The sequence below is a fragment of the Artibeus jamaicensis genome, unplaced genomic scaffold (genome assembly GCF_021234435.1).
Source record: "Artibeus jamaicensis isolate MK-2021 breed Jamaican fruit bat unplaced genomic scaffold, CSHL_Jam_final contig_475, whole genome shotgun sequence".
NCBI lineage: Eukaryota > Metazoa > Chordata > Mammalia > Chiroptera > Phyllostomidae > Artibeus > Artibeus jamaicensis.
The window spans coordinates 3,029,999-3,048,289 of record NW_026521852.1 but is presented as its reverse complement, the minus strand read 5'-3'; the positions used below and the strand labels follow the sequence as shown (position 1 = coordinate 3,048,289).

At 55.4% G+C, this 18,291-nt stretch overlaps 1 protein-coding gene across 3 annotated transcripts; it reads right to left on the bottom strand.

Moving 5' to 3' along the window:
• Positions 1 to 3,867: 3,867 nt before the first annotated feature.
• Positions 3,868 to 11,009, bottom strand: KLHDC8A (kelch domain containing 8A). 3 transcript variants are annotated; one of them, XM_037155437.2, is made up of 7 exons: positions 10,950 to 11,009; positions 10,595 to 10,724; positions 9,621 to 10,217; positions 6,827 to 6,991; positions 6,387 to 6,602; positions 5,678 to 5,779; positions 3,868 to 4,821 (listed from the first exon to the last, which is right to left on the bottom strand). In XM_037155437.2, exons 3-7 carry the CDS (start codon positions 9,994 to 9,996, stop codon positions 4,628 to 4,630), a joined length of 1,053 nt encoding a protein of 350 aa, XP_037011332.2. In that variant the 5' UTR covers positions 9,997 to 10,217; positions 10,595 to 10,724; positions 10,950 to 11,009; the 3' UTR covers positions 3,868 to 4,627. The 3 variants fall into 3 exon arrangements, with proteins under 3 accessions (XP_037011332.2, XP_037011331.2, XP_053523883.1); XM_037155436.2 differs by lacking the exon at positions 10,950 to 11,009 and adding an exon at positions 10,844 to 10,872; XM_053667908.1 differs by lacking the exon at positions 10,950 to 11,009 and having other exon boundaries at positions 10,595 to 10,826.
• Between the last annotated feature and the right edge of the window lie 7,282 nt (positions 11,010 to 18,291).

The following is an 18,291-nucleotide window of genomic DNA, read 5'->3' as shown; positions in this document are numbered from 1 at the left end:
CCCACTCCTATATGCACTTGACACACCAATCTCCCTTCCTTTCAGGCCCAGTTACATAACAGCAGGCTCCTCCAGGAAGCCTCCCCAGATTAACTCAGCCCTCAGGGGACTCTTTCTGTCACACTAATCCTTTCATTAATGGTGTTGAGTTGTGTCCCTCCAAAAGGCACATCGAAGTCCTGACCTCCGCACTTGTGAATGTGTCTCTCTCTTGGAAATAGGGTCCATGCCAGTGTAACTAAGATGAGGTCATACTGGTTTACGATGGCCCTAATTCTTACAAGGAGAGAAATTAGGATGCAGACACACAAGAGAGAAGGCCATGTGAAAAACGGGCAGAGGTTGGAGTTATGCTGCCGTAAAGCAAGGACACCAAGGATTGCTGGGACCGTCAGGAGCCAGGAAGAGGCAAGGAAGTCACCTCCACCCCCTTGACTTCAGACTTCTAGCACCGTGGGACACTAGACTTCCAAAACTGTGACAGAATAAATTGCTGTTGCTTAAAGCCACCGGTTTGCAGTATTTTGTTACAGCAGCCCGAGGAAAAGAATACACTTGGAAAATGACCTGCCCAACCAGCCTGGGTCCTTTTCTGTGCAGGCCTCTTCAGCTCTTGCCTGTCTTGGGCCATCACTTAATTCTAACACAGCGCTTCTGCCTACACAGCTGTTTGATCTCACCAGACAGGTAACTGCAGTTCTCTCTAGGCTTTGGTCCTATTCTGTGGCCACCTGAGGGTGTGGATGGCTGACAGACCTCGTTGCATGCCCCTCCCGCTGAGCTCATATCAGCGGTGGAGTGTTTTGCACTCTTTAGAGATAAGTAAGAATTTCCTTCCCAGCCTTAGCAGCCGCACTGCCTATGTTAGTTAGTTCCGGTTCCCGGCTCGAAGTGTCTTCTTCTGTAAAATGGGAGTTGGAAAAGGCCAGCCACACCTTACCTCCCATGCGGGATCTCTGTGGGTCAGAAAGCCCAGTGCAAATGCAGGAGGTTTTTAGAAAGAAGTTTTGGAGGGAATGAGGTGACGGAGGGGAGGGATTTACCCACTCTCTGTGGTCCCACCCCCACCCCGTACTGTGATTGCCCAGCAGATGGCGCTCCTCCAGAGAGGCCTGGAAACTTTGGCCTTCGTATTTTTCTGAGGATTCCAACCTCAGCTGCAGTTATTCCTAATCTTAGATGGTGCCCTTGGTGGTTTCACTTGACTTCGTTTTTCTCAGAAGAGAAAACTCCGAATATTCCATGTTCCAGTGGCACTAATCTGATCACGATGCTCCTCCACTTAAAACCTTCAATTTGCTCCCAATTTCCAATGTGGATGACGTCTAGACTCCTAAGCAGGACACCTAAGGCCAATGTTGATCTGCCTGTCTGCACTGCTGGCCCCACCTCCAGAGACTCTCTATGTGCTGCTGGTCCCCCAGCAAACCCTTCCCCCAGTAGCTTGTGAACCCCTTTACCTCTCCATCAACAGCAGAAATAACATTGTAGCCACTCACCTGATACAGGTGAATCATTTTATGTAAAGTAACCTCACAGCGAGGCCTTGGAAACTGAGACTCAGAGGTTAATAGCAGCCCAGGAGCAATCAGCATGTGACAGCCATGGTTCAGTCCATCTCTCTTGCCTGGAAGCCCTGCTGGTCTCCCTCTTCTTTCAAAGTGTGGTGTAAGATTTATTTTCTGGAGCCCTGCCCTGACATCCTCAGTTCACCTGGGCTCTCTGTAGCCAGCCACCATGGGTGAGGTGCCTTCGGGCTGCACTAGCAAAGGCCAACAGCTATCTCATTAAACAGCAACGGCAGCTTTAGTCCCCTCTCCCTCTCAAGACTGCAGCTGCTTGACAGCAGGAATCTGGAGTCAAGTCCTGAGCCAGGCACGTGATGAGCATCCAGGCTGGTTTCACCCTGGAATAGGCGGTGGAGTAGAAGAGCCAGAAGGGGGCTTTCCTGGGCTACAAGTCCAGGGAGAGTCCATGCTCCGTTCACGTTAGTCCTTCCCAATCTCTCCTGGCTAATTCCTTGGGACAGCGTCTACCCTTCGAGGTTTGGCAATGGGGCCCCTTCCCTGGCTCCGTGCAGTGGATCGTCTGCACTTCCCTGGTGCTATTTCATCCAGGGCGAGGCAGTGCGGTGGTCCTGAGTTTTAGTTTCAGACCTGGTTCAGTCACTTACTGTGACCTTGGACATGTTATATAACCTCTTCAAGCTTTCATGTTCTCATCTGCAAAACGGGCGATGCTGCTTACCTCACAGCATTGACCTGGGAGACGCAGGGGCTCTATCACCTTGTGAGACGGCATCATGGTGGCTTTTTTAAATAGGTTGGGAAATGAAGACAACGGGGGGGCTTCAGAGTAGATGGAGACAGGAAAGTCTGTTGTGGTTGGGGAGGTGAGGCCTGAAGCCATCACAGCCAACCCTAGGTCCTAAGCCACCTCTGTGGCCCCATGAGGCATGGTCATGAGACTTGCCACTGCATTTCCTATTTCCCAGGCACCCCCTAGACCTCCTAAGCATGGACCTCCATGGGGCAGGTCCCCAGCCGGCGCCAGCTTTGGCCCTGAGTGGCCCTCTCGGTTCCAGGGGCTAATCCCCCGTTCTTATAACAGGAAGAAACTTGTAGGGCTGGCTGTACCCCTAAGGTTTCAACCATTTTATTTTTCTTAATTTTTCAAAAATATGTTTGATTTTAGAGAGAGAGGAGGAGAAAGGGAAACATCAATTGGTTGTCTTCCATATGCGCCCAAACCGGGGATTGAACCCACAGCCTTTCAGTGTTTGGCATGATGCTCAAAGCAAGCCACACTGGCCAGGGCTCTTTTGGCCGATTTGAAACACCTCAGTCTCACCCACCATCTGGTAGCATTTTGTGCACATGGAAATCACACACCCACATGCTAAGCTTGGCTTCCTCTAGGAAAGATGGAGGTGGAATGGGGAGGCCAGACCAGCGCTAGACTGTGAACAGACCCTCTAACGTGTCACCCCACCCTTAGAGTGCCTGCAGCCCCATTTTCTAGCAGTTATTTTGGGGGCTGAACTGAAATGGGACATCCAGAATCAATAGAAAAGGCCTCTCTACAGTGGGCTAGCTGGCGGGGGGGGGGGGGGGGGCGCAGCTGTGGCCACAGGGTGCCTCCAGCTGGGTGGGAAGGCAAGTCTGGGCCAGCAGGTGGCAGTGCCCTTGCAGGGCCCAAGGAAGGACAAAGGCCGGGTGTCCGAGACCAGGAGAAAAGCCCCCACTCGTGCAGTCCCAGGTCCGTTTGTGCAGCTCCGCGGGGGAGTCGCCTCCCCCAGGGAACTCTGCCCTCAGCCAGACAGGCGGTTGCTCTTCCTGTGTTCCTGCCTCACCAGGAACAGCCAATGCCCCGCACAGCGTTGCCTGGCTTCCCTGCAGCCCCCAGGAGCAGGCTGTTTCAGATTTGTATCCCTGGTGCTAGGTCAGCATTGAAAACCTGCTGGGAGTTGGAGAGAAATGCTATATAAGCTCAAAGGAGGCATGTTCTTCAAGATTTGGGGGCCAGACGGAAATGCGCTGAAGCCGAACCAATTGAGGTTGAGTGTGGCTGTGAGCAGTGACCTGAAGAAGTCAGTTACCGCATGCAGTGCTTCCTAGCACGTACAGTCTCAGTGCGTTTGAGGAGGAAACCACGCTGTTTTGCAAGTGAGGTGGCTGGTGGGGGGCACAGTGGTGTCAAAGCGAACCCTCCTCAGAGGGAGCAACCAAGAACAGGCGGTCTCCTGGGGCCCTATTTAGCTTGAGACTGCCAGAGGGGACTGTTTGTGGGGTCCTCTCTGCGCATCCAGACACCGGTCTGCCCCACCCCTGCACCAAGAGGCCAGAAAAGATAGGAATATAGATTTTAATTCTTGTGCTGCTGCTGTTAACCAGAGTGCAATTCATCGGTCCTCTGTGGATTTTGATGCCACAGTGTAAATGAGGTTTCACGCAGAAACACTCTGGGGCTAGTGGGATAAGGGGCGGCAGGAGGAGGGGCGGAGTGAGTGGAGCACGGGCTGCAGTCTGTTCCTTCCCCAGCATCACTGGCCCGGGAGGACCCTGGAGAGGCGTGGGTTCAATCCTTCCCTTCCAGTTCAGCTGTCCCTAGCTCAACGGCCAATTCTTGCTGAGTAGATGAGGTCCAGGGGAGAACTGACCACCAGCGGGAAGGGGATGTAGACCAAGGGAGCGCGGGGGCATTGGGGAAGCCGCAGCCCTTCTCCATTTTCCTCCTAAGAGATCCTCAAACTAGCTGAGCCCTGGGGGAAGGACAGAAGCAGCAGCTCACCCTCCGGGTCAGAACTCTGTTGGAGATGAGCGATGGGCCTCACGGAAGGGCAGGTAGCAGATAGTTGCGCATTGCTCTGCTTGAGCAGAGTGAGGACTCTCCCCAGAAGTCCGCTGAGCTCCAACCCAGGGCTGGTGATCACTGGGACTTCTTAGGGTTTCCTAGTATTGGGAGGGTTAGGAGCTGGAGGGAGGCAACTTGAGCCCCAGAGCCTGGCCCTACTGGCTGCTGATAGGAGGTGGCATCTGGAAGTAGCCCAGATCGTCTGGACAACAGCATTCCTCTCGTCAGGAGTCTGGTGATCAGGTCCAGGGCAAAGGCACTGGGCCGGGTACAGCTAGGAGTCCAAGACACACAGGGCTTCCACCGCGTCACTCAGACCCTGGTTGACACCCCCCACAGCCAGGAGGCAGTTCTTGACCACGACGCTGGAGCAGGCGCAGCGGGGCGTGGGCATGGCCGGGAGCACCTCCCATTTGTTCTTCCCAGGGTGGAACGCCTCCGCAGTCTCCAGGACAGTGGGTTGGTTCCCTGAAAGGGAACCGGAACTTACGAAGGAGTCCAGCCACCAATCCATGCCTTGCACTCACCCCACCTCCCTCACTCCCACCTGCAGAAGCCAAGCAACCTCAACTTCCGCCTGGCTCCTCCCAACCTGAGGCCAGTAGCTTTGGTCAAACAGCCATGTTGCCCCTCCCACCTTCCAGCTTCTTGCCTCTTCACCAGGAAGCTTTCTTTCACCATCCTCTTGCTCTTATCAGAAGTTTCTGGACACTGTTGCCTCCCTCCTGCCTTGTACAAAGAAGTGGCCCATGTGGTCTAGCTCACACCGTGCCCCATTCACGAGCTGGTGAAATGGAGTCTGCCCACACAAGTGTCTGGAGGCCCGCTGCCCGCATCTCTTTCCCTGTTGATGTCGGGGTTCTGCCTACAAACCACCACTAACCACTGGAAGGGTAACTCAGTAAGCCCTGGACTCATCCCACTAACATTTGATCGAACTGCTTTCCCATTCCACGACAGGGCTACGTATCCTAGGGGAAGAGATGGTCAGAGAAAGGACCAAGGCCAGTCCCTGCCACAGGTCTGTGTGCGTCATTCCTGGCTGGGGCCACCAGGGGTCTGTGCTAAGCACCCCTGTATAACACGGTCATCAGTATGTCGCTTACGCTCTCTGGGCCTCAGTGTCCCCTGTGCAAGAGGGCAGAAAGACTACATCTGGGGCCCATATGTGGACATAGACTAGATGGGAATGTTTTAGATTCTTTGGAATGAAGCGTTAGGCAGACGGTGTGCAAGGAGCCAGCACCTGCTGCTGCTCCGGCAGAGTGCCCACGAACCACCAAGCACCAGGACCACGGTACCAGCCCGGGAGCTCCATCCTTACCAAGGCCGCCAGCCACTATGACCCGTCCACTCAGAGAGCCGGCCACAAAGTCTGCGCGCCGCTTCTTGAGGAAGAAGGAGCGTTCCATCTTCAACCACCCCCCTACAGGCATGGATGAGAGCAAGACATAAAGAGAATTAGATGCTACCCCAGCACCCCCAGTACACGCCGAGCCCCAATCAGCTGTCCCCCTCAGCAGAGTCCCCACTCCATCTGCCCTTTGTGCTTGGGACATACACAAGGTCCTGCTGTCACCCTCCATGGCTTCCACCCTCTCCCACGTTGCTGTCACCCTCCATGGCTTCCACCCTCTCCCACGTTTGCCGCCGTCTTCGAATGGCAGTCCCCACAACAAGTGCCCTGTTCCTCCTCTGTTCTCGCAGGCTCGGAGCTGGAGAAAATCTAACTAGAGGCCATGAGCACAGGATTCTTCTGATCCCCCATGAGTGAAAGCAGGAGAGCCCTCCCTCGCCTGGCCTGCCTGGACGGTGTTAAGAAGAGACAATAGGTGGAAAAAGCTTTGACAAAAACTACCAACCCCCAAAGGGAGCCCCATACAGGAGTATTTGGTCCCAAGAGTATCCCTGAATGGAGAGGGGTGTTTAGACTTCTGATAGGCTCACCCAGCTGGGCAAGTGGCTCTGGGGGGCTGAATGGGACAGATGTACAGTGTGGGGAAGCTGCCAGAGACAAGCAGCACCTGGCTCACCCTGTTCCATGTCAAACACGTCCATGGTCCGGAGAAACTTGGGCTGTCGGTACAGCCGGCCCTGCCGCAGGCCTCCCAGGCTGTACAGGCGGTCATCCAGGGTCACAAAGCTGGAGAAGGCCCGCTTACAGGGCATGCTGGGGAACTTGGTCCAGGAGCGAGTCTCAGTGTCAAAGACCTCAAAGGCATTGACTGCGTACTTGGACTGTCGTCCTCCTGGAGAACAGAACAGGGTGGGGCTTGGGCAGAAGAGTAAGCCCCTGAGGACAGGGACTGGACTTTCCTTCTGACTGTTACTGATTCCACAGAAGCCCCCTGAGGGTTGGGGCCACATGCTTACCCTCCAGTGCCCAGACAGCACACACAGGCATCACTTCCCATGGGAAATGGTCCAGGGGAGGGAAGGAGGGATCAGTGTGGGACAGACAACCCGTCCTTACCCAGCACATAGATCTTGGAACCTTGAAGGAAAGAGGTGGCAGCATATCTCGGGGTGGGCATGGGTGCTAGCGACACCCACATGTCCTTGAGCATGTCATAGTGTTGAAGGTGGTTGTGTGGACGGAGGTCCAGGCCCATCCCACCTGCCGCGTACACTCGGTAATCTAAAGAAAAAGGTCACACGCAACCCCTGGCTCAGCTCATGGCCACCACGAGACAGGCCTATCAGTACACACCACCGACCACAAGCACTGAAGCCAGGTGGGGTCCTGACAGCCGCTCTGCCAGAGTGAGCCACATGTACGCCAGTGGGGTTGAGGCAATGTTCGGGCCCCTGCTGTCGCTGGGACTCCCTGAAGCCGTGTCAGGCCTCCTAGGTGCCCAGCCCTTAGCTGAGCCCCAAACACTAAGCCTCTCACAGGAGCAAACTGCAGTGGGGTCTAGACCTGGACAATCCTTTGCAGGCCTTGCTCCCTCCATTCTCCTCCTTCCCGGGCAGCCAGAGGGGATGCAAACGAGGAGGGGCATTGCTCTTATATCCCCCCAGAAGTGGCACAGCCCAGGCACTCCAAGACTGGAACTTTGAAGAGCCAGCAGGAGCCCTTGGAAATGAGGTCGGCCCTGCTGTCACTGGCCTTGTGGGACACCGGACTGGTGCTGCTTCCTTTGCTGTCTGTCCTCTCCGTGGAGGAACGCCATCCTCCTTCACCTACTGGGAAGCCTGTGGTCTCTAGGGGGCACTTACACTAAACGGGAAAGGAGAAGGGTGACTGAAAGTGAGGCTTGGAGGAGAGAAAATGGCCCCTTCAGGAAACCCTGCCCAGGCCGCAAGCTAAGCACTCTGGGAAGAGCAGTGGTCCCGCGTGCTCTACGCTGTCAGCTGCAGGTGGCTTTTCAAGGACGGGCAAGGCACCAAGGTGCCCCTGGGCCTCACCCCAGTCCCTCCCACAGTCTGTCAGGGACATGGGCCCCCACAGGGCTCTCTCTGTCCCAGGGACCCGCTCCCACCTCCCAGCTTCCAGCCTCCTAGAGGTCAGCCCTCACCACTCTGACTCTAAGGGGCCTTTGTTCTTCAAGACTAGTTAAGGAATGAATACTGTTTCCTTCTACTTTCCAATCTCACTGAAAAAAAAGAAAGAAAAAATCCCACCCCTCTCCTGAGGCTGCGATGGGACCTGCTAATAAATTTACCTTATACAAGCTCCACCCCCAACCCATGCCACTGAAACACCCCACCAGCAGGGACTCCTCCAGGACCCTCCACTCATCCTCCATATGCGCCTGGTGTCCCTGAACGCCAAGGCTGGACCAGGGCACCAGCACAGTGCTGGCCAGGACACCTGCCTCCCTCTAGTCACCACATGTTACTGACATGACCTGTGTGTTTTTTCCAATAGACTGTAAGTCATTGAGCATTTGTTATGACCTGGCATCTGGTACAATGCCTGCCATGGAGGCATATACATGCTTATTAAAGCCATTGATGGATCCATTCAATGCCATCATTAAGGGCACAGATTCAGTCATCACTTACTGTGCAACCGTGGGCAAGCTTTTTAACTTCTCTGGGCCTCCCATTGCTTCTCTCTAAATCAGGATCATAATCTTACCTCATCGGACAGGTTGTGGGGATCAAAGACCTTAATATATATAAAACACACATGGTGAGGACTCAATAAATGTTAGTTATTAATCCTTCAGCACCATTCACTGAGACCTGGGGATAAAGGTGTACTTCCCCGGCCCCGTTACCCCATGGTCCTTCACGCCTTCCATCCTTCTTACTGGGAGTTTGTGGAGGCTCCACTGACCACTCTGCCCTGAAGGATTCTGGGCTAGAGCTTCTCTCTGGTCCCCTTCCTTGGTCAGACCTGGCCTCCTGAAGGCAGAGACTAGACCTCCTGCCTCTTTTTCTCCTCCCTGGAACCTGGACCTGTGCCAGGGACAGAGCAGGCGCTATACTGGTTCCTGCTCTATGGCAGACCCCAGCAGGCAGCTGGATGATTTCGCAGGAGAAGGAGGGAAGGTTGCATCCCATGAAGCCCGTCTGGATTTGGGAGTCTTCTAATTCCTACTGGACCACTTCCCATAAAAGCCTTTGTGTTTTAGCAAAAGAACTTTTGGAGCCCTGTCTATGCTCAGGGCTGTTCCAGGCCAGAAGAGAAGGAAAGTAGGGACTTGGAGAAAGCGCAATGAGAATCATACAACCACATGGTCAGCACACACACCAGCCCTGAGGACTCAAGGCGGGCAGGGTGCCTTATCAGTATCTCGGATTAGGAGACAGAGGGAGAACGTGAGGGTGGGGAGGGGGCCCTGGAATCAGGTCCAAAAGTGGCCTCAGTGGGGCCTGGTGATGGGGCAGTATGGTGGGAACATCCCCAGGACCCCAAATATGTGTCTGGAGAGGTGGCAGGTGCAAGGCACCTGGAGAGGTGGCAGGTTCAGGGGCTGGGGTGTCGTGGATGGTAGGCTCCACCATTCTGCTGAGTGAGGGGGTCTGCGTAGCCATTGCACTGACCTCCAGCTCTCCCTTCTGGCCCAGCCTGCCCAGTTTGTCAGGGGGAGCCTGGTGGCGTGGAGATCTGGCATCGTATGGAATTACTAGACACTTCACTTGATGAGACTCAGTTTTCCCATCTGTAAAATAAGGCCACTGGGTCTCTACTTTCAGTATCTATTTTAAGGATCAAATGCGATAGTGGGTCCAGACTCAGCGCTGGCTCCTATCCCTTTCCCCACGGTCTCCCCAATTCCTTCTCTCCACCCACCCTCAGCCCTTGCCCCACTTGCCTTTGGCCGTGACAGAAATGCCCATGGCGGCCTCGCGCAGCACGCTCCTCTTCTTCCACTTGCCCTCATCGATGTTGTACATCTCCACAACCTTCACAGGCAGCTGATTAGTGCCCACACCCCCAATCACCATGATCCTCTTCCCCAGAGCGGTGATGGCCACCCCAGCCCGGGCTGTGGGCAGCGGGGGCAGGGCGGTCCACTGGTCGGCCTCGGGGGAGTAGACCTCAAAGCAGTCCCTGGGGACACCATTGTCATCGCATCCCCCGATGGCATAGACCTGTCCCCCAGTCTCCAGCAGGGCGCAGTACACCCGGCGGCTGGGCAGTGGCGCCAGGCGCTTCCACTGGAAGTCCTTGACTTCGGGCACCTCCATGGCAGCCCCGGAGGCCCCTCCCGCCGCGCCCCCTCTCTGCGGAGCGCCAGGGCAGTGACAGAAGTGGGAGCCACCGGTGGTGGGGGAACCAAGGCGCCGGCTACTCCCCGTCCCCTCTCGCCGCCTCCATCCCACTCCCGTGGTCCAGCAAGGGCCCCGACGCCGGCCAGCGCTTCACGGTCTTTCAAGACTCAGCAGTCCCGTGGCGTCCACGCTGGGCCCTGAGGGAGAAACCTGGCGAGTCAAGGGCGGTCATGCCACGCGCCCTAGCACGCGCAGTGGGGCAGCGGGGTGGAAGGCAGTCCCCGGGAGAACTTTAAAGGAAGGACTCCTCGGCCAAGGGCGCCACCCCGCCGTGGCGTCACCCCCTGTAACGTTTTGTCCTCCACCCCTACCAGACTGTTTATTGGAAACCTGCGGGGGCGCAGGGAGCGCGGGGTTCGTGGGTCTTGATGGGTGGGGCAGGGGCCTTCTCGGTTCCGAGTTCACGGCTTTGCTCAGCTAAGCAAGGAGTTAACACCTTTGGGCGTCCACACCTCCCACCTCTACCTGTCTCCCCCTCCCAGCGGTCTCCCGTCCCCTCCCCCACGCCACTTACCCAGCCTGGCGGAGCAGCTTGGCGCGAGGCGCAGACAGCACATCACCCGAGAGCCGGGAGCCCCAGCCCAGCGGCTCAGGGAACAAGGGACGAGCGCTCTGTCCTTCCCCAGTCCGCACCCCGCTGTTCGCTGTTCGATATGCAGAGGAAGAGAATAAATGAACAGCAGGAAGAAGAGGGGCTGCCGCGGGGGAGGAGGCCGGCTAGCCAGCCTGGCGCATGCATCCCCACCCACAGCCGCCACCACACCTGTGCAGGAGTCCGCGTGCACCACGGCGGAACAGCCGTGACCTTTTTACATAAGCCCTGGTGGCTCTGGGCCTGCGGGGGAGGGAAGGGGCCTGGAGCAGCTCACCTTGTCTACAGCAGGGTTATCAGGGCATTAAGTACCCAGATGCCGGGGCCAGACTCCCTCCAGTGTGGGGGTGGGAGGTTTGTGAATGTTTGTTTTGGATGGAGGGGCGGAGAGAGTCCAATTACCCAGATTATCTACAGTACACAGACTCAGCTCCTGGCAGGCTGGCTCCATAGTCAGCTTTGCTTAGGGGGAGCTATTATCAAATGGTTTAACCTAATAGAATCAACTGACGTGGGTGCGATCTACGCAGACCTGACCCAGGTGCATCCAAAGAAGTCAGCACCAACCAGCATATATGTGCATACTTAACACACCACCTCCTTCCACCCCCACAAATAGACGTGTCCACGGAGAAACTGACAGATGCACCAATGTGTGGACACACAGCCAGAGACAACAACAAAGACACACTCATGGGCTGTCCCTCCCCCACCCCCTTCTTCATACACTTTGGGAAGGGCTAACGTGGATATCCAGTCCTAGCACCAGCCCACAGGGCTTGCCAAATAACTCTTCGAAGCCCCTCCCTAGAAGCCTTTTCAGGACAGTAGTCCGCAGTGACAAAGCTGCCTGTGACTCCAGCGGCGACCTGGTCCGACGGACTGCAAGGCCTGTGGGGTCCTTGTCCTACGTGACCATAGCCAAGTCTTGAGATGCTCAGGGTTGGGGATCTGAGACACCTAGGTTTGAATTCTGGCTCTGAAATTAATTAATTACTCAAAGCCCCAGTTTTCTTCTATTATTTTAATTAACCTTTTTATTTTTAGATGAATTGTAGTTTCACATGCAGTTGTAAGAAATAACACCATTACTTAGTTTCCTTGATGGTAATATCTTGCAAAACTTAAAGCGCAGTACCACAACCAGTATATGGAAATTGCCCCTGAAGATACAGGGCATTCCCATCACTACGGGGATTCTGCATGTTGCTCTTTGTAGCCACACCTCCTTCTGCTCCGCCTCTTTCTCCCCAGCCCCTGGCACACACACATCTGTCCTCCATTCCCATAGTTCTGTCACTTCAACAATGTTATATGAGTAGAATCATACAGTATGTATAACCTTTGGGGATTGGTTTCTCCTCCCCCAGCAGAATTCTGTGGAGATACATTCAAGTTGTGTGGCCTGTACCAATAGTTCATTCCTTTTTATTTCTGAGTAGCATTCCGTACTGTAGATATATCCCTGTAGACTTCTGTGAAGATTAAATGAGATATTATTCGCAAAGTGTTCTGTTAGCTTGTGATACAGCGGGGGCCTGGTACATCACTATTAACTGAGAACAAACACACATGTTTTGCCCCTTACTTAGAAATGACTTCCTGTGAGAGACCAAAGTCACAGCTCACCACAGGCCCACTTCAATGTCTTGGGCCCTTACCTTAGAAAGTGCACTGTTTTCAGTTTGAATTCTCTGTACTTACAGAGTAAGCAGCTCTGGGACCTTCACAGAGGAATGCTGTGTTCTGTTTTCTCTATTCATTAAGAACTCATAAATTCCAAAAGAATGTGTTCTGAATTAATGAAGTTTTCACAGGAAACATTTCTCTTTTTCCTAGGGATCACAATCTGCTCAGAGGAATAGAGAACAAACCCTCAACCCTCAACTTGAACTGTGTTCACAAAATCGGGAAGATTTAAAGCCATAGATCGTCCTCAAAGAAGCCAGTTTCGGTCCTTCTTCAGCCTCTCTTGCCCACTGAGCCTCCCACCAAAGCAGTGAGCTGTGGCTTCCTGTGGCCCACCCCGCTCCCTGCTGGGGCACTTTATGAGCAGCTGGACGGAGTTCCATACCACTTCGTTTGCCCAGCTCATTGAGTTCAACTAAGCCCTTGCACTTCCTATTCTCAGAATCTTTCTTTCAAGCCTCACCCGAAGGTATATCCATTGATTTGGGATGTACAAGCCCTGACCAGGAATCGAATCCATGACCTTTTGGTTTACAGGATGATGCTCTAACCAACTGAGCCACGCCAGCCAGAGTCATTTTCTCATAATCTTAAAACAATCCTGGGAAAGGTCTCAAGGGCAGGTGTCAGTATCTGCTTTTTACAGACGAGGGGCTGAGATTTAGGGAAATGAAGTAACTGACTTCTCGCCATGTGAGCTGCTGGGGGGAGTCTGGTTTGTGACTTCCACTTGACCACACTGAAATGCCAAATGAAAGAATTGTACATTATTAAGGACAGCAAGCTTACTGGCTGTCACCTGGCTTTTTGTCCAGTTACAGTGAAGGCAGGAGCCCAAACCCCAAAGTCTCCCCCCATCCCATACTATTTGTGCTTGGCAGCAGGGCTGGAAAAGGAATCCCGGAGCTGGAATCCTGCCCCAGAAAAGGCCCATTTCCAACCCAATGCTCATGTCTCACAGGCACCATCCTCCATGAGGATCATGGGACGTAGGGACTCAGGCCTGTGGGAAATAGAAAGAACAGGATGTCTTCGGGCCGTGGCCCAATTGCTTGTTCTGGAAGTCCCAGCTTCTCTTCATCTTCCCCACTCCTTCCGCCCCGACTCTTCCTTCCACCACGGCTGTTCCTCTCGCCAGGTGACATCCTTTAGTCTTTGCTGTGAGTGCACTTTGAGGAAGCTTGTAACCTAGCAACCACCACTTAAGATTCCCTGCATCACCTGCAGTTTCCATGCCTGGACTGTGTGCAACTAGCTGGAACTTCAAGGAGTGCCGAGCAGAGGCGGGGCCAGGGACCCGCCACACCATTCCAGTGTGCAACCGCCTCGCCTGTGAGGAATTTCTTGTCGACCCAAATCCTTCCTGCTCTAAGATCTTGCATTGCATCAGGCCTGGGCTTCTCTTCTCTCTCAAAAAAGTGTTTGGCTTTTTGCCTGGGTTGACTTTTTGCCTGGGAAGGTAGGGAAGTGAGGAAGGAAAGAAAGTTCGTGAGTCTCTAAAGATAAAGCCTCTGGTACCTTGGAGTCTTTATTATTATGATGCTGATGCATCAGTTAAACTTGTTGGGGGGTTCTCAGTCCCAGAAAGAGTCACAGCTGGGGTTTAGTCACGTTTACTGTATGTGCAATAAAATGCACAAATTGACTCAGTGGGCTTGTTCGGTATTCAGCGAGGGCCTGACCTCACCGAACTGGTCGGTAGGCTTTGGAGAAGCTGAGGCCGGTGGTGGGAAGGCAGTCTCTTCCCTGTAAACCAGGCAGATTCCCAGTGTGGCAAACCACGGGCTCGAAGGGACTGGTGAAATCCCAAGTGTAGGGCACCTGGGGGGATGGGAAAGGAGGAGTTGTCAGCTCCCACACAGCTCCTTCTCCCTCCTCAGTAACACTGAACTGCGGTCCTGGCACTGCCACAACACCCCCGGCGGGCCCTGTGCTGTCTGGCGGACCCTCCTGGAGCTCCCAAAGCCCGGATCCCCTCCTCTCCTTAGCTCTCTTTCTGCCGTGCCCCACAGAGCACAGGTAGTAGGGAAGTGTGTACACTCTGGAATCAGAGAGACTGTGCCTGAAACCTGGTGTGGCCGCCCCCTGGCTGTGTGACTGTGAGTGAGTCACTGAGCCCCTGAATGTGAGCTCCTCCTCTGTGAAAAGAAGAGAAGGAACCTGCTTCCCTGAGTTGTGGGAGGAGTGAGACGCCGGGTGTAATCCTTGGGCAGGTACTGAGTCAAGATTGTTCCCGTGTGATGACAACTTTTCGTACTCTGACCATCTGTGACTTCAGGCTGGTGCGCCCCAACAGCAGGCGCCAATTTCACAAGACAGGCACCTTCCTGGACCTCACAACCTCCCCGGCTGCAGTCTTTTCTGGGCCTCCGTGTTGGACAGAATATCTTTTGCCCTGGAGAGAAAAAGTCTTTTCCCCTGCAGTCTAACGCCACTCTAATCTGGAGAACAGCCGGTACCCTTCCATCAGAGAATCCCCTCCTTACCCCTCCCCAGGAGCTTGGGGCTGTATTCTGGGCGGGAAGTGAGAAGACTCACCCAGTGGAAGGCAGGCTGCCCGAGGGTCAAGGGAAGGAGAGAGGCCCCCAACACGGGGGAGAGTCTCATCCGGACCTCCTGCCCTGCCTCTGTCCTAACCTCAGGCCAGAAGAAGGATTTGGCGCTCAAGGAGACTTGGTCGGAGAAGGTGAGACACAGGTGACAAAAGTCAGAACCATAATCTGCATCTGCTCACAGGGCACCAGGGCAAGACACTCACATGGGGTCCTGCGAACTGGCCTCAGACCTGCAGTTTCCTCTGCTGACCACACAGCCTGGATTAGAGTTCAGTTGCCACATTTTTTCAACTACCCACCCTGCTCCCTCATCCTCCAAAGCCTAGCTTTGCGCCTGCAGCCCAGAGGGACTTAAGGGGTATCAGAGGAAAGCATCTGTCTACTTGTGAGCGACCTCCTGCCTGTTTAGGTAACACTGGGGCACTGGAAAGTGGATTTCAGGAGCCAGATGGTGAGGGGAGGGGTCATCTTGGTTTTCAGATCCAGGGGTTGCATGATTCAGGGAAAAAGGAGTTTGGAGGTTTAGTTCAGGATTTCTGAGGAGGAGAGCGGAGCTGCCAAGGGATCCAAACAACCCCCTGCTGTTGAATGTGTGAGACCGCCTTGCTGGCAGCAAGCCAAACGCTCTCTAAGTGCCTTTGGCTACTTCCCTGTGTTTACTGAGGAAGTTATAAAAGAAAATGGGGCTTAGAATAAAGCTTGAGGATCTGGGCTATAAATGAGGAAGAACTTCCTGCCCAGGAGCATCAGAAAACTCAAACACCGGCCTGAGGGAGGTGAGAGGCCATGGGGTCACCTTCCCGGGAGACACTGGCAACGGGACAGGAGCAGGACTGAGAGTCAGGAGACCTCCGCCCCGGGCCCCCATTTAGTCCTACCCAGGGCTCTGCACTCAGGGCAAGTCACAGCCGTGCTCGTGAAGGGAAGTTGGAATAGGAAGAGGAAGAAGATAGCTGTCTGAGGTCTCTGCCAACTGGAGAGTCCTCACGCCTGGGGCAGCCCGGGCAGGACACCCTTAAGAAAGAATCCTTTCGCCGTAGTGACAAAGCAGCAGATTCCAGAAAGGACAGCCTCACATTCAGGGGTGGCGCAAACGCACAGAGGTCTGGCCCCCCCCCCCCGCCGTCAGAGGCACTGCCAGCTGCCCAGGGCCCAGTCGCCAGAGGGGCTTCCCTGGGGGCCTTCCTCTCCCTGTGTTGCTGCTGCCACCTTCGTGTCCCACCAGTCAGGCCAGGACGGGGCCTCCTGACAGCTGCAGGTGTCGCTGTGGGGCTGGCACCTTGTAGACTGTGGGCACCCACCGGGAGCCTAGTCACTTCCCCACCAGAAATGTTGGGTCTGACATTTCCGGGGTGCCTATTGCCTTCCCACCAGCTGCCAGGACAGGAGGCAGAGGATTCCAGGGCTCAGGTCGTCCTGATTCTGGCCCTTCCTCTAAAAGCAAAAACGTGTCCCTTTGTCCCGGGTCACCAGGCTGGGGCAATCCTCTGCCTCTTCTAATGGAGAGGATAGCGGAGCCTTTGTGGGGCCCGGGCAGCTCCGCAGAGGAGCAGAGGGCGCGGGCTGGGGAAGGCGGCCACTGACCACTCACACATGGCTTTTTAAATGCTCATTAGTAAGTTATATCACCATTTCCAGAGCCAGCAGCACCTCCATTCTTCTTAATTAAAAGAGCTCCATGTCCTGGCAGAGTGGAGAGAGGGCTCTGAGTGATTGACACACTAGCCTGCTGCTCCAGCTGGGAAATTTGCGCTGACGGTTGATTGGCAGATGGTCAGCCTGCCCGTCATGGATGGTGTGTGCCTGCTCTGGGGGGCGAGGTAAAGGGGGCTGGCTCTCCAGCCAGCAGACTCTGAAGGAGGGGGCCACAGCGGGTCCCACAGAGCCCTGCAGGCCCAGTGGTAAGGCCTTCCTGGAACAAAAGGCTGAACAAAGGCTCTCCTGTGTACCTCTTGCTGGAGCCCCTCATCCCAACAAAGCCATCGGATCTGGAGGACTAAAGCTCAGGCTGTAAGGCTATGGTCTCATCTCCACCCTGGAGAGAAAGGGGCCACCCCCCCAGATTCCCCTCATTTCCAGGTGAGTATCGCTCACCTGAGAAAAGACATTTACTGGGCTTCTATTGCACCCCCGCAGCTCCCTGCAGGGGAGGGTTTCTTGTGGCCTGACTTCCCCTCCTTCGTGCCTGCCCGCCAGTGCCCGCACCGGTGCACAGTCTTGTCTGAAACTGATGTGGGCAGCATCCGAGACTCTGGGCCCTTTTATGGGGCGGGGAAGAGGGTGTGGAGGGCTCCAGTGTGTGACTGGTGTGACCAGAGAACGAGGAAGTGGGAGCCATCACCCTCAGAGGTCAGAGGTCAGAGGTCAGAGGTCCCGGCCTGCTCCCGCCTCTCCTCTCACTAGGCCTTGGGACAGCTTCTAAGGAGAAGCAGCCGTGTTCTCCACCCTGGGCAGGCCTCTGCTCCCTTCCAGACCCCGCCGTCCTGCATGCTGGGGAGAGGCAGGGCCAGCTCACCCTCCAGCTTGAAAGAGGTGCCTGTCGGCAGTGGGCAGGACCTCCGTGCAGCTATGGAGTGGCTCCCATCTGGCAGTGTCTCTCTTCCCACTTCCCTTTGTCCTCTCCTCTGCTTCACACACACACACACACACACACACACACACACACTCACACACGATTCATGCATGAGCACTCACAGACATACACACACACATATGCACGCACACATGCCCTCCTCCCCAGAGGTTTGGGGAAGGGGCCAACGGAGGTGTCTTCAAGAGGAGGGCGTGGGCACTGCAGAGCAGGCCTCTCCCCCCGAGGGAGTCCCGGCAACCTGGTTCAGCAGCAAGGTTGCCGCCTGGTGTGGCAACCTGTGTCCTTTCTGCAGGTGGGCTGTGTGTGTGTGTGTGTGTGCAGGAACAAACGTACAAGAGTCCAGGAAAAGGGAGAAACGGGCCAAGCACTGGGTGAACCAGAGGGCCTGCCATGGGCACCGGCAGGCACTCGGTCCCCGGGCAGGCAGGTGTGCCGCAGGAGGGGGCCGCCCACTTTCCCAGCTGAGGAGGGAGCAGCAGACTCCCCCCCCTTGAGCGCTGTCCCCCAGCCGGGCACCAGAGGAATGCGGCTGCGCGCTTACTGCCCAGGAGCCACCGTCCTTCCCTGTGCATCGCCAGGCCAGAAGTGGAATGACACCTCTACTCAGACCCTGACCCATGGCTGGCACCCAGGTGGGGATCGCCACCGGGGATCCTGTGTGTCCTTCTGACCCCGGCAGTCCTGGCCCAAGGAGCGCTGTTGGTTTCCTTGAATGACACCCCTCCCCTGGGTCCCGGCCCCAGGAATTATGTTCCGAGAAGTTCCTCGGGACAGACACCCCC

Coding starts and splice junctions, on each gene's coding strand:
- KLHDC8A (XM_037155437.2), bottom strand. CDS start 9,996: ATGGAGGTGCCCGAAGTCAAGGACTTCCAGTGGAAGCGCCTGGCGCCA. Junction 6,603..6,826: donor TTCCAAGATCTATGTGCTGG/GTAAGGACGGGT, acceptor TCTGTTCTCCAG/GAGGACGACAGTCCAAGTAC. Junction 4,822..5,677: donor CATAGTGGCTGGCGGCCTTG/GTAAGGATGGAG, acceptor GTTCCCTTTCAG/GGAACCAACCCACTGTCCTG.